This window comes from Sphaeramia orbicularis, chromosome 8, assembly GCF_902148855.1.
Source record: "Sphaeramia orbicularis chromosome 8, fSphaOr1.1, whole genome shotgun sequence".
Classification (NCBI taxonomy): Eukaryota; Metazoa; Chordata; class Actinopteri; order Kurtiformes; family Apogonidae; genus Sphaeramia; species Sphaeramia orbicularis.
Genome location: NC_043964.1, coordinates 35,362,246 through 35,377,898, shown reverse-complemented (window position 1 = coordinate 35,377,898; position 15,653 = coordinate 35,362,246). Strand labels below are relative to the sequence as shown.

At 36.5% G+C, this 15,653-nt stretch overlaps 1 protein-coding gene across 2 annotated transcripts in view; it reads left to right on the top strand.

The window, feature by feature from the left end:
* Positions 1–952: 952 nt before the first annotated feature.
* LOC115424924 (ras-related protein Rab-37) overlaps positions 953–15,653 on the top strand; it is a 30,174-nt gene continuing 15,473 nt past the window's right edge. For both annotated transcript variants that reach the window (XM_030142322.1, XM_030142321.1), the window contains exons 1-2: positions 953–1,118; positions 14,224–14,334. In XM_030142322.1, coding sequence (XP_029998182.1) covers positions 972–1,118; positions 14,224–14,334 — 258 coding nt within the window. In that variant the 5' untranslated portion in view covers positions 953–971. The remainder of the gene's footprint in view (positions 1,119–14,223; positions 14,335–15,653) is intronic.

Sequence of the window (15,653 nt, the reverse complement as noted above, 5' to 3'; positions counted from 1 at the left end):
GTTGAAGCCGCTCACTCAAAACATTCCCTAATGTGCCTGAGAAATCTTCTCTGGAAACTAAATAGTTTAATACTAGTCATACCACTAACATCTTAGTAATATAATGTCAATTTCAAATGAGATAATCAACATTAACCCATACAGACCCAGAGCTACTTTTGTGGACGTTTCCAAATGAATGTTTCTCTTAAAGTAACCTTTCTCACATGATATATCATCATTTATTATAATATAATCCTCTGTAATTTGCATTTTTTCAGTGATAATCATATATTTTCCAGTATCGAATTTACTGATCATGTAGATGTTCATGAAAAGCTCAGATTAATGTTGATGGTTATTATATCAGAAACAGAAAAAACTGAAGAAAAAGGGACTTTTAGAGCAAATCTATCATTAACTGAACATAAACTAAGTGTCTCCATCCACTGTCACTGATCCAACTCCATGGATTTTACTGGTGAATCAATGTTGCAGAAGATGACGGGGTTTCCATGGTAACTACGAAGCCTCTGAACATCCGTATGGATCATATCTGATGACCATGAAAAGATGACAAACTGTATTTTACACCAATTATTTACATATATTGATAGGATTAGTGGATCAACAGGTATTAAACATTTTGCATCAGTTGCTTTTGGTCACCAGTAGATGTTTGGGTGTTTATGGGTTAATACACTTTGCCTGTCAATGGTCCTAATGTTACGGCTGATCTGTGTATATATTTTCACAAAACAAAACAAATGGATAAAACAGAGGACATGTTGTTGAGAACAGGTGCTCTCCAGGGTGCTGAACATCTTTGTTAACAAAGCTCAACATGACTTTACTTCATAAATAGTGTAAAAACATCCGGAACCCTTTCATATAAATATTTATCATGATACAACTCAAGATAATATTTAGTCTGGGCTCAGGCTATAAATGCTCAAAGAGGAAGGATCACGTCAGATTGCGGAGAGAACAAGATGGAGATGGAGGTGGAGATGGATATGGAGATGGAGGCGGTTTCCTCTGACAGCGCATATGGCTCATCTATGACGGACACGGATGCAGAGGATGGACAGATGCCCACAGCCAACACCTGCCCCTATAATGAAGACCTCACACATAAGGTGACGTTTCAGACTTTATACTCAGCATCTGTTAAAGGAGTGATATTTTGCTTTTTTAAATGGAATTATGTATTTTAAAACATTTCCCTGTGGTCTACATAAACTGTAAATGCTGTGCTTGGGTCTAAATTCCTCATTAATTAAACTCCACAGGTCCATCTTCAGCAATATTTCTGAATAATGACACCAGAAAGGTCATTTTGAGCGCTGGCCCTTTAAATGCAAATGACTCCACCCCCTCCAGGTTGTTGGCTGTGCTGCTCTGTCCCGTTCAACCAACAACTGAACATTTTAGGTAATTGGCTCAAAGTTTGGACATATTTTCATTATGGACTACAGCCGCTGCTGCTGATAAACAATTATGTCATACTCGGAGAAATTTTCGCTGGAAGTCTTGACTTTATATGTGCAAATGTCGTGATGTAACTAGTTATAAAATGTAACAAATTAAGAAGGAATTAAAACCGCTATTTTGGAACAGCCACAAAAGTAGCACTGGGTCTTTATGGGTTAATATGTAAATCTATGGCCATTTATAATGTATTTTTGTAAATTTAGGTCTTAATGAGTCCAGTGATGGCTGCTCGTCTTTCAGACAGGGGAAGCTCATTGTCGGCTTACATAAAAAAAAACAAAAAAAAAAAAGTCAAGTTATTTAAACATGAATTTGTCCCTCCGTTCCTTTTTAGCTTACTGGGCGACAGGCCATAAGCTATTGTCGTCATGCGGCGTCCGTCTGTCATTGTCATCTGTTACAAAAATTTCAATCGTCTTCTTCTCCGAAACCACAATTCCGATTGACTTCAAACTTGGTATACCGCTACTTTATGATGATGTCAACAAAAGTTAGTGAAATTATTTGGATCCGGATCTGATTCTGGATTTGGTGTGACTTTGAAAAATTTCCCCATTAAAAGAGATAGGAAGTGGATCGATGCAATACCTCAGTAAATATAAATGATATCCAGTGTAAATTTCTACAGTCCAGCCCTGATGGGGAGATGACCGAAACATAATGTCCACATGTTGATCAGGATCTTCTGGATCTGGGAACTTACGGAAAATTTAACATGGGCTGTTATGGGGAAAAATTTTCAATCATCTTCTTCTCTGAAACTACAGTTCTGATTGACTTCAAACTTGGTATACAGCTTCTGTATGATGATGTCAACACAAGGTATTGAAATTATTTCAATCTGGATCTGGTTCTGGATTTGGTGCGACTTTGAAATTTTTTCCCATTATAGTAGATAGGAAGTGGATTGATCCAGTAAATCAGTAAGTATCAATGATATCAAGTTGGAATTTGAAGTTTTTACAGATCTGATTGGAATATGACCAAAACATGGGCTATTTCTGTAATATAATAAATACACATAACTGGGTGATAATAAATGGCATCTGGATACATGTCCCAAAGCTTTTAATTTGGCCGGTAAACTACAGGGCCATTGGTCCTATTTTTAAGAAAATGGTCAGTGACCTTAAGGTACCAACTAAACAAGAGAATGTTGAAATTATGTTAAATTGAAACAAGGAAGTACAATGAGTGTGTTTTATTTACAGTGCAAGTAAATTAACAAGTAATTTTGCAGTGGTTTCTCTCTCGATGTCACAGCAGAATGCACGACGGTATTAAACTGAACTCTGTCAAGTGAAGGAGTAGATCTCAAAATAGCTGTCAATCAAATGGGATTCAGCCTTTCGGCTGATCCTCCAATCAGCACATGGAAGCCTGGCGTCCAGCCCAGCCGAGCTCCGCCCACAGCTCCATTCACCCCCAGAGACGCTGAGCGTCCGGGGGTGGGACAACATCGTGGCATTTATCCAATTACCGTCCAGTTTTGAGGCAATGAAAAAAACTGTTCCACTCAGTTCCATTGAAGTGCATGGACGCTGAGCGTCTACGGGCAAATGCACTGAGCAGAGATCGAATGAGAAAACAGAATAACGGGAATGTATGAGAAGTGAACAACATCGAGTCTGCTGATTTGTGATGAAGCTGATTTTGAACAAACTCGTCTGTGAGATGAACGTGTTCTAACACATTTGTAGTCAATGAAATGTCAACACAACCGTACATATTTAACCATTTAATTTTCGTAATTTTAGGGGAAGCCGAGCTTCCCTTGCAGTCTATGAGAAATCGCCTCTGAATGAATCGCATTTTGACAGATTTCTCTTCACTGATCTACAGCAACACATCGTATTCTATAGCATCATATTCAGTATCCCTCAAAAGTAAAGGTGTCATGATTTCAGCTCAGTTCGGTTTTATGTATATTGAGTCAATCATAATACTTGATTATATTGCTGAATCATAATGTTAGGATAGAGATATAAGGAAGGTATAGATGTAGAGTTGTGTTTTTTTAAAATAATTTAATCAGTTATTATTTGTGAAATAATTACTGCATGCTGCTCTACAACAAACCCCTTCTTGTTGAACTGTATTTATTCGGTTTATAATTGAAGTCTTGCTGGGTCGTAGATTGCCTGGATTAGCTGCACACTCAAGTGGATGTCTTGACTAACATTGTTTAATATAATCTTCAAAATATCTGATTGAGAGAAGACCGTGAGTGTCCAAAGCTGTCCTCACAACACGAGGAAGAAGAGTCTAAAATGTAATAAACACTGGTTTATTTAATGCTTTTTCTACATTATTCCTTATGTGTTCTGTCATGTTTTGATGGATTTGGTATTGATCTACAATGTATAAAGCAATGAAAACAAAGGAAAAAAAACTAGATGAACCAAACATTCTGCTGGTATTAGAGGTAACGAGGGGAAAAAAGGCATCAAGATAAAAACAATGTAAGAAAATATAAAAAATACATCGTCCCCATGCATGCTTTTTCCCTCTTACTCTCTTGATACATGGAGTTAGATTTGTTTTAGTAGTTTTAGATCACTATGTTAAACTTTGAGATGTACTCACAGTTGTGCACATGTATTCATATCTCACTTTGACATCCATACATACGCAAAAATCACTTAAGATACACTGAATACATTTTAATATCTTTGTTTTGTATTTATCATCACTCATTTGCATCTTCTTTGGTTATTGTCTTGTTTATGACTGTTTCACCTCCACAGTGTATTTTATTACCTCCGCCAGGAGGTATTATCACTTTGCTTTGTGTGCGTGCGTGTTTGTTTGTTTGCTTGTTTGTTAGCAAGATAACTCAAAAAGTTAGGGACAGATTTTCATGAAATTTTCAGGAAATGTTGATACTGGCACAAGGAAGAAATTATTAAATTTTGGTGGTGCTCAGGGATGGGGAGGGCCACGAGGGCCCACTGATCTGCCTCGGCGGAGGTCTACACTCTCCGAGTGCTTTTCTTGTTTTAATATTGGCTTTTTCCTACTTTCCTTTTTTATTTTGCAAACAAAAAAAAATGTTTTAGTGGACAAAATACCATTACAATAAGACAAAATCTAATGTAACAAGTGGTGCCAGGCACAACAAACCCCACCCCTCACATGTACTGTAGCTTATTTTGGCATCGTTCCAACTGATGTCATCATATCTATGTGTGTGCTGATGTCATCATATCAATTGCCTCTATATATGTGCCAAGTTTGAAGTAAATTGAAACAAAATTGATGTTTTATAGACATTTGAAATTTTGCCCATTATAAGTAAATGGGAGAAAAAAGATTTTAAAAATTCATAAAAAAATTTTAACTTTGACCTACTGTTTTCAAAATGTAACCAGGTCTATTCTGGGTCACTGGCAATCTATAAACCAAATTTGGTATGAATTCAACCAACAGTTTTACTGCTAGGCATTAACAAACAAAGAAACAAACCAAACCAAAAACAATACCCCTTGCCCCCCCTTCAGGGGGTGGGGTGGGGTGGGGGGGTGGCGTACAACGCAAAATATCATTAAAACCAATGAGTTTTCCATTTTTCATTTTTCCTCATCAATTTAATATTGGTTGAAACTACTGATCTAAAAATGTCTATTAACTGTTGAACCACTAATTCTAATCAATACATGTAAATAATTCAGGTAAAAAGGCAGTTTCACAGCTTTTCAGTGGCGTCAGAAATGGCTCTGGAGTGAGCGTGGAAACATAACATTGATTCACCGGTAAAACCCATGAAGATTAATAAATGACAGCGGCTGAAGATAAAATGTGATGTAAAAATGCAAAATCACATATTTTAATATCATTCAAACCAATCAACTTTCCCATTTTTTATTTTCCATGTCAAATAAATATTGGTTAAAACTACTTTTTACCTTGATTTTTGTAATCAATGTTGTTTGTACTTATTTTCAAAGTATAAATTTGACTTAGGCTCATGTTTTATAGCAGATAACCATTGTGCAGTATTACACTACACCTGTGACAGATCACACTTCAACCATCCATGTGCTTGTCTGCAGTCCTGCATTTTAATGGTCAGATTCAAAACCTATTTTCACCTGAACCTGCATATTTACAAATTCTTTTAAGAGTTTCACAGAATATTTCAGTTAAAACCAGATACACTTGATGATAACTGCCTAATTACGTGGCATCTCAGGGGCTCGCTGTAGATGAATCCAGCTCAGGGTTGATGGCATGCTCTGAGAAATGTCAAGTCACCATGGAAACATATCAAGTATCGCTATTTTCAGCGATAGGACCCCCGCCGCATGAACCCCGAGTACCACCTTTACTCCATACAGCCTCTACAGAAAACACACCGCCAGCTCCCGTGTGGTTCCCTCTTCCGCACAATAACATTTGTCCTGGGAACGTTTACATGCCCCCATGAAAATTTGATGAAGCCCACATGAAATAGTAATATGTTGATTTCAAAGTGGCTGGGAAAAAAATGCATAAAGTGCGTCATGGTTCACCTCAGATCTGCAATATTCTCAAGGACCAACTTTCGCTTTTATAGCAACATTTGCATTTTAACGCAGACGACCTGAGCAAATGTTTTTGTCAAAAATAAAACGATTCAGATGATGCATAACCTGAATACTTCGCTTAAAAAGGTCACCGCCTGCTTGTGTTTCTGCAGCATTTTCCTGTATTTGCAGCATTGTTTATTGTTTACTCAGCTTTTTAGAAGATGCAATGTTGTGTCTTCAGAGAGAACCACAAACCCTCTCAAGAAACTATGTTAACTGTAAATATCATATATCATATAAATGAATGGGAAAAGAACAAATCTGGAGGTAGATGTTTTTCTAACTGATTGATTCAGGTTCTGCTTTGAGATGCTTTTAAGGAACATTGTTGTTATACTCTTAGTATCTTTTAATCCATAAAGACCCAGTGCTACTTTTGTGTCAATTCTCAAATGAATTTTTCTCTCTATTTAACCTTTCATAAGTGATTTATCACCATTTATTTTAATATTATCCTATATTTTATGCATTTTTCTGTGTAAATCATGTATTTTTCTATATTTAATTTACTGATCATATAGATTTTCATTAAAGCTCAAATTTAAGTTGAGAGTTATTAAATCAGAAACAGAGAAAACTGAAGAAAAAGTGACTTTTTCAGTAAATATTTCATTAATTGAACATAAACTAAGTGTTTCCATCCACTGTCATTGATCCAACTCCATGGGTTTTACTGGTGAATTAATGTTGTAGAAGATGACGGTGTTTCCATGTTCACTATGGAGCCTCTGAACGTCCAAATGGGTCATATCTAATGACCATGAAAAGATGACAAACTGCATTTTACTCCATTTTTTTTAGACGTGTTGAAAGGATTAGTGGATCAACAGGTATTAAACAGTTCAGATCAGTAGATGGTTTTGGTTTGCCAGTGGCTGTTTGGGTCTTTATGGGTTAAAATAATGATGGTATTCATTATGTATGTTCTTATTTTAGTGTTTTAGGTATGGGTTTAGAACTGACTTTTGTTGTGTTTTATGTATATTGTAAGTGTGGATGTATGGCTGTGATTTCTATATTGTGTAACTTCTGCTGCGGCTGTCTTAGCCAGAACACTCTTGAAAAAGATATTTTTAATCTCAATGAGTTTTTTTCTTGGTTGAATACAGGTTATAATAATAATAATAATAATAATAATAATAATAATAAAAATAATAATAATAATAATAATAATTATTATTATTATTAGTAGTAGTAGTAGTAGTAGTAGTATCATAATTACTGTAGATATATGCTTGCTCATAATTAATTCACCAGTTTATAGAAATCACATTAGAATGGGGGAATCTAATATAGACTTGTATGGACACTATTACTTTTCTTTTGTTACAGATGGCCTATGCAGATAATTCACGTAGAGCAACTTCTTTGTTCATTGTCAAAATTAACAGTAAACACGAGGTTCTTCAGGGAAAACACTTTTCTAACAGTGAAATATGGAGTAGTGTCACCCTCAAATACAGATTTCTCAGTTGCAGACTCTACTTCATATCACCAATAGTTTTTTTTTTTTTTTTTTACAGTGTTGGAGATTTGGCTGAATGGGTTGATATGAATCTTAAGTGGCTTTGTCTGGATTTGAACTGACATCCATGATTTAATATTAGGTTTAATTGCATTTTCAGAGTTTCATTGTAACAAACATGACACATATGGCTATATTTGTGGTGAAAATAGTGTTAAAGTTCTGCCTCAGAGTAATAACAGTTTTAAAAGTTTTAAGTATCCCCAAGAGCTTGTCTAAACTCTAGTGATAACATCAATCGCTTTAAGACTGGACAAAAAGTAAAGAAATACATAAAGTCTTAGAGTTCTGTTCAGCTTAACAGAGATAATAAAAATATGATAAAAAATATAAAAAAGCTTGAAAGTCAGGACCAAGACATCAAGTTGAATATTAGGTTACACATCTGGGATTGAAAACTAGTAATATCAGCTCAGTCTTTATGCTCTGTAGCAAACTGATGGTTGTGTAATCCTCAAAGATCTAAACATGAACCAGTGACTGAAAGCCTATACTGATCTAAAATGTTTAATGACTGTCTAATCAATAACCCTATTAATACATTAACCCATAAAGACCCAAACATCCATCACCGACCAAAAGCATCTACTGATCTAAACTGTTTAATAATTGTTGAGCCACTAATCCTATCAATACATGTAAATAATTGGTGTAAAATGCAGTTTGTCATCTTTTCACGGTCATCTGGACATTCAGAGGCTCCGTAGTGAATATGGAAACATAATCATCTTCTACAACACTGATTCACCGGTAAAAACCAATGGAGTTGAATCAGTGACAGTGGGTGGAAACAGTCGGTTTATGTTCAGTTAAGACGATAGACTGCATCCAGGAGGAGAGAGGGTGACAACTCCCGACCAGGACCACTACTGTTGTGACTTTGTGTTTGGCAGGTGCCATTTTCTTTTGTTAAGTTTTTTTGTTTTGAAATTATTCTTGAAACTTTAGATTTTTGTTTCTGTATGCCAATATCCTAAACAAATGATTCATATTAAAAAAAATTCCTGTTTAGGGTTTCAAAATAAAAATTATGTCAAAAAATATGGTCTCTGTTTTTTTTTTTTTCGACATAATTTTTTTTTTTTTAAATTAATTAATCAGTTAATTTTTTTATTTAAAAAAAAAAAAAAAAAATGGTCTCAGGGCGACACGGTGGTGCAGTGGTTAGCACTCGTGCCTCACAGCAAGAAGGTCCTGGGTTTGATTCCAACACCAGTCGACAGGGGGTGGGACCTTTCTGTGTGGAGTTTGCATGTTCTCCCCATGTCTGCGTGGGTTCTCTCCGGGTACTCCGGCTTCCTCCCACCATCCAAAGACATGCACTAATAGGTTAATTAGTTAATCTAAATTGCCCATAGGTGTGAATGATTGTTTGTCTCTGTATGTCAGCCCTGCGATGAACTGGCGACTTGTCCAGGGTGTACCCCGCCTTCGCCCCTATGTAGCTGGGATAGGCTCCAAGTGACCCCCGTGACCCTAGTGAGGATAAAGCGGGTTCAGAAAATGAATGAATGAATGAATGAATGAATATGGTCTCAAAGTTTTCATCGACTGTGAGTGTATAAGAGGCTCAAACAGAGGCTTTATATGGGGATGAAAGAGCTGTCAATGGAAGGAACTGCCTCAACTTTAAAAATTAAATAACAGATTTTGCCTTTTTTTTTTTCCAGTTTATTTTTTGCTGTGTATGCCTAAGAATTTAGTGGACTTCACTCTCTCACAGCCATCCTATTTAATTAGCGACAGTATTATCTCGATTTACAGTATATGTAATTGAAAGACATTAAAGTTTGCCTAAACATTATTTATTTTTACAAGACACTGACACCTCCAGTTGATCCAGCTGCTGTGTTTATGTTGATATGATGTTATACTCCATGCTGTGGTCTCTCTTGGACTGCAGATAAAAAGCAGGCAGCACAACCCGTTTGCCTGCTGAGGAGGGCTGGTGATAAATGTCAACAAAAGAGGCAAGAATCTGCTGCCAAGAAGCTCCGGGCTGGACACACGAACCCCTACGGAGACAATAACCATGGCGACAAGGCCAAATTAATGCCAACATCCAGCTCTGTGGTGTCATATCAGCAGATCCCCAAAGGGACGACGCATGACCCTCGGCCGTGAGAACTGATGCTTATCCCACCATCCTTGGCTGTTGGTGTTCTTATTAATGTGTGACGTTTATTGAGCATGTGTGACAGAGGAACAGAGGGGTTTGGACACATGAAAGTGTGACAGCACAAGACATTAGTGCTCTGAGAAGCACGTGGGTTTGCATTTTAATTTCCTGCATGATATAGGTTTTTCATATACATGTATGTACTGTAGCTGAGTTGAAACTACTCTAACCTATACACTGACGGAAGTGGTATTCATATTGTTTATTCCAGTATCTTTCACTGGGTTGCATATATTAGGCAGCCAGTGAACATTTAGTCCTTGAAGCAGCAAAATGAGCAACATAAGGAACACAAGGAGTGACTTTAACCCATAAAGACCCAATGTTACTTTTGTGTCAGCTCTAAAACATTTTTCTATGTATTTAGTTTTTCTTTAGTGATTTATCATCATTACCTCCGCCAAGGAGGTTATGTTTTTGCCAGGGTTTGTTTGTTTGTTTGTCTCTGTCTGTTTGTCTGTCCGTTAGTGTGCAACATAACTCAAAAAGTTATGGACAGATTTTGATGAAATTTTCAGGGTTTGTTGGAAATGGGATAAGGAAGAAATGATTAAATTTTGGTGGTGATCGGGGGTGGGGGGGCCCACGGGGGGGCCCATTTCCAACAAACCCTGAAAATTTCATTAAAATCTGTCCATAACTTTTTGAGTTATGTTGCACACTAACGGACAGACAAACAGACAGACAGACAAACAAACAAACCCTGGCAAAAACATAACCTCCTTGGCGTGGGGGGGCCCACGGGGGGGGCCACTGATCAGCCTTGGTGGAGGTCTGCGCTCTCTGAGTGCTTCTAGTTTATTTATAATATTAACCTCTGTATTTTTGCATTTTTTTTTGTTTTTTTTGGGGGGGAAAATCATGTCATTTCTTAACCCATAAAGACCCAAACATCCAACACCAACCAAAAACCTCTACTGATCTAAACTGTTTAAAACCTGTCGATCCATTAATCCTACCAATTCATGTAAATAATTGGTGTAAAATACAGTTTGTCACCTTTTCATGGTCATCAGACATGATCCATTTGGACGTGCAGAGGCTCCGTAGTGAACGTGGAAACACCGTCATCTTCTACAACATCGATTCACCAGTAAAACCCATGGAGTTGGCTCAATGACAGTGGATGGACACACTTGGTTCATGTTCAGTTAATGATAGATTTGACTGAAAAAGTCACTTTTTCTGCATTTTTCTCTGCTTTTGATATAATAACCTTTAACTTTAATCTGGGCTTTTATGAACATTTACATGATCAGTGAATAAAATACAGGAAAATATCTAATTTATACTGATAAAATAGAAAATGCAGAGGATAATATAGTAAATAAATGGTGATAAATCATTTATGAAAGGTTATATACAGAGAAAATTTAATTTGGGAACTGATATAAAAGTGCACTGGGTCTTTATTGGTTAAATTAAATTTACTGATCATGTGGATGTTCATTAAAAGCTCTGATTAAAGTTAAGGGTTATTATATCAAAAACAGAGAAAACTGAAGAAAAAGTGACTTTTTCAGCAGCGATATCAATAATTAAATGTAAAATAATTCTCTCCATCCAGTGTCATTGGTTAAACTCCATGGGTTTTACTGGTGAATCAATGCTGTAGAACAAGGGTGTCAAACTCATTTTCTTCCAGGGGCCACAGTCGGCCCAATTTAATCTGAAGTGGGCCGGACCAGTAAAATAATAGCATGATAACCAATAAATAATGACAACTCCAAATTGTTTTAGTGCAAAAAATGACGTTCAATTACGCCAACATTTCCGTTTACAAACTATCCAAACAAAATGGATGTGAATAACCTGAAAAAAAATTAAATTTGTAAAGAAATTTAAGTACAATTTTATCAATATTATGCCTCAACTTATCATTTATACATATGCATAACAGATCAGATCTGCAAAGGCACAAAACATTTTGTAACTGGCAGAATATTGCTAAAATTGCACTTGATTTTCTTTAGACATTTCAGGTTGTTCATATTTGTTCAGGTTATTCACATTTTATTGTTAAAGGATAGTTTGCAAATGTAAACATTTTCATAATTTAATGGTTTTTGCATTAAATCAAAGAGAAAAAAATGGTGTTGTCATTATTTATAGGTTTTATGATATTATTTTTGAGTTTGATGCCCTAACTTGTGCTTTGCAAATTCATCCCACGGGCCAGATTGGAACCTCTGGGGGGCCGGTTTTGGCCCCCGGGCTGCAAGTTTGACACCTGTGCTGTAGATGATGGTGTTTACGTTCACTACGGAGCCTTTGAAAGTCCAAATGGGTCATATCTGATGACCATGAAAAGATGACAAACTGTATTTTACACCAATTATTTACATGTATTGAAAGGATTAGTGGACCAATGGCTATTAAACATTTTAGATCAGTAAATGGTTTTGGTCACCAGTGGATGTTTGGGTCTTTATAGGTTAACCAGGTCCATACTGTAACGGTGATGACTGGGTCAGAGCATCTGCACAACTACAGGTCTGCAGTAGTTAGTACCAACCAAAAATGGACTAAGGAAGACTCTCAGGCTAATCAGTCATCTGTGGGAGGTATCGGACAAATAAATCTGATCCTTATAGGTGTCATCTTGTTTACATGCATAGTAGTTTGTTCATGTATGTTTTCCACGTTCACTACAGAGCCTCTGAACGTCCAAATGGGTCATTTTTGATGTCACTGAAACGCTGTGAAACTACATTTTAGGTACTGATGGGATTACTTGTTCAACAGTTATGAAACTTTTTAGATCAGTTGTTTTAGCAAATATTAAATTGATGTGGAAAATTAAAAGTTTGGAGAATTTATTTGATTTTAATGACGTAGCTTTGCATTTTTATATTAGATTTTGTCATATTGTATCGATATTTTTTCTACTAAAACAAACATTCATTTTATTTATTTGCAACATATAACAAGAAAGTAAGAAAAAAATAATATTAAAATACAATAAATTGTGCAGGTGACACAGACACAAATAAGACAATAACCAAAGATGCAAATGAGTGATGATAAATAAGAAACAGATACTTTATTTAACTTTTTAGTAATGAAAGCCTTCTATAGATACATGATGAAATTATAATATTTTATATTCTATGGTCACAGTGCAAAAAATAATGACTAAAAACTGACAACTACGTTTGTGTTTATGTGTGGATGTATGTAAGCATGAGTATTTCTGCTTCACAGTATCCATAGCTTCATTTACATGACATTTTACAGTAGGTTTGTTCATGTGGATATTGTAAAAAAAAAAAAAAAAAAAAAAAAAAGTATAGTTTGAGCTGGTTATACAAAAACCATAAGTTCAATTAGATGTGTCCAATATCCCTGCATTATAATCTGTTAATACAGATCTCTCACTTATTACCAAACTATACCTTGTAACTGATTACTTTATTTCTTCATTATTTTATTTATTTATTTTGGATGCCTGATAATTACCTCTGCCAAGGAGGTTATGTTTTCATTGGGGTTTGTTTGTTTGTTTGTTTGTTTGTTTGTTTGTCTGTCTGTCTGTCTGTCTGTTAGCAAGATAAACTCAAAAATTATGGACGGGTTTTGATGAAATTTTCAGGAAATGTTGGTACTGGCCTTGGCTCTCCGAGTGCTTTTCTAGTTTATAATGTAAAAATTGTATGAGAATATATTATCCAGCACAGAAAAATGGTTAGAGGATGAAGAAAAGTGGGGTAAAATTATGAGGAAATCAAGAATGAACTGATAAATACATCTCTAAATATTACACTCAATCCATGGATTGAGGACTCTTAGGTCTATGGACTCGTGTCAGTTAGTAAAGTCCAGAATAAACATGGAGAACATGTCACATGTCTTTCATGGGCCTATCAATTAACTCTATAACTTACTTCTCATCGAATTGCAAATCTTAATGAATTCTTATTGCACTGTTATTGTATATCCTTTTTTAGTCATTTTGATATATATTTTTATGATATAATTTGGTTCTGGTTTTGTTTTTCTAATAGTTTGCTCTTTTGTGGCTTAAGCGCTCTGTTTTTAATTCCATCCTGGGTCCTCTTTTTTTTATGTGCCATATATATGAACATGCCTTACCTCATGAGAATGAACAAGCATCGAGTCTCAGCCTGGACATTTGTGCAAAGAAATAAAAATGTTTGGTCAAAGTGCTCATGTTAAAATACAGTCCGTGGGCACAAGATCCAAAGCAGAAGGCTGATATGTGAGCAGCCATCCCTGATGCACAGCCATAACCCTCACATTCCACGGCCCATCCACAGTTTACCACTGCACATTAACCTCCAGCTGTCACATTTCATTACAGAGCACATGATCATGTACAGTAACCTACACTATGTACTGGCCTCCGGTTAGAGCCGATAAGGAAAAGGCCTGGATACATGATGCTGCATGTTTTTTTTCTCTCTCTCTCTCTCTCTCTCTCTCTCTCTCTCTCTCTCTCTCTCTCTCTCTCTCTGCAGACCATCCTTGTGGGTGACAGTGGAGTGGGCAAGACCTCTTTGCTGGTTCAGTTCGACCAGGGCAAGTTTATCCCAGGGTCCTTCACTGCCACCGTTGGCATTGGCTTCACAGTGAGTGCACTCTGTGTCCTCCACCAGCCTGCCCATCCAGATTTTGTTTTTGCAACGCTCACCCATTTCTGTTCTTGCTGTGTTTTTTTCTCTCCCTCCTCCACCCTGTTACGCCGTTGACTTCACCCAAGCAATGACAAGACATGTCACCGCGATAGGCTGTTTGTACGGCAACCGTGATATAACAGGGAAGCAAATCTTCTCTGTTTCTCTGCTGAGGGGTGTTTGGCTCCCTGAGTGTGTCAGTGAAGTGCAGCATGAATCAGTGGTGTTCTCCAGTGTGGGATGTTGCATCTTCTCACTGCATTCATTAAGATCCTTAACACTCTGTAGAATATGGCTTGATATGGGTGTATCATTGTGGTTGATGATGCCAATGCTATGATTAAATTACTGTGAAGTCAGTGCTACTAATGAATGTCACGGCAGCTGGCTGTTTGCTGCTGGATATTTGTAACAAAGCTGTTTTAAACAAGGCCGATTTTATGCTATGTGACATATATAAGTCAAAGGGAAGAGGAACAAACAGAAAAGATGTGTGGCTCACTGAGTGCATCATATTTTTCTGTGGTGACAGTGATAGCTTTGGCTTTGTGTCATTGCCATTAGAGCAGCATAAAGCAGGCAAAAAAAAAAAAAAAACAGTGATCAGTGTATAAAATTGGCTTTGCCATTTCACATTAGCATAAGTTCCCCAGTGCTGTATGATTCAATGTCTAAAACCCTAAAAGAAAAATGCATAACAGAAAAAAATATATATTTATATATATATATATATACTGGTGCATACGTCTACTGGATTTAAAGCCAAGGATGTGACAGCGCCTGCAAATACTCTTTGATAATTTTTGTGTTGCAGTCTGCAGGTATCACTTTGACGCTTGGCAAAGATCATCTGAATAAAATGCCTTAAATGCACAAGGTGAAAATTTATCCAGCGTTTGCTTCTGCTGTCTCATGAACATTTGTTGACTTGGAATAGATTTTCACCTCTTACTGATAAGGCTTTTACATCCTCTTTGTTCATTCTGAGGACGGAATCACTCTCTCTCTCCCTCTCTCTCTCTCTTTTCTCTTTCCAACCCAGAATAAAATTAAACCACTCATCCATTGAAGCCGCCTGTGATGCTAATAAATGATTTGTCCTTATATTAATAGTTGCCTCAGTCAAAGCCAATGGGTGAGATGTTGCCTGCAGCTGCCACTGACACAGAGAGATGAACAAGAGATTTCATATCAGTTATGTAACATGAAGGATATCTGCCCATGTGTCATTTTATTTTATTTTTTTCCCCCTTCCTGTCACCAAAGTGGAGTAT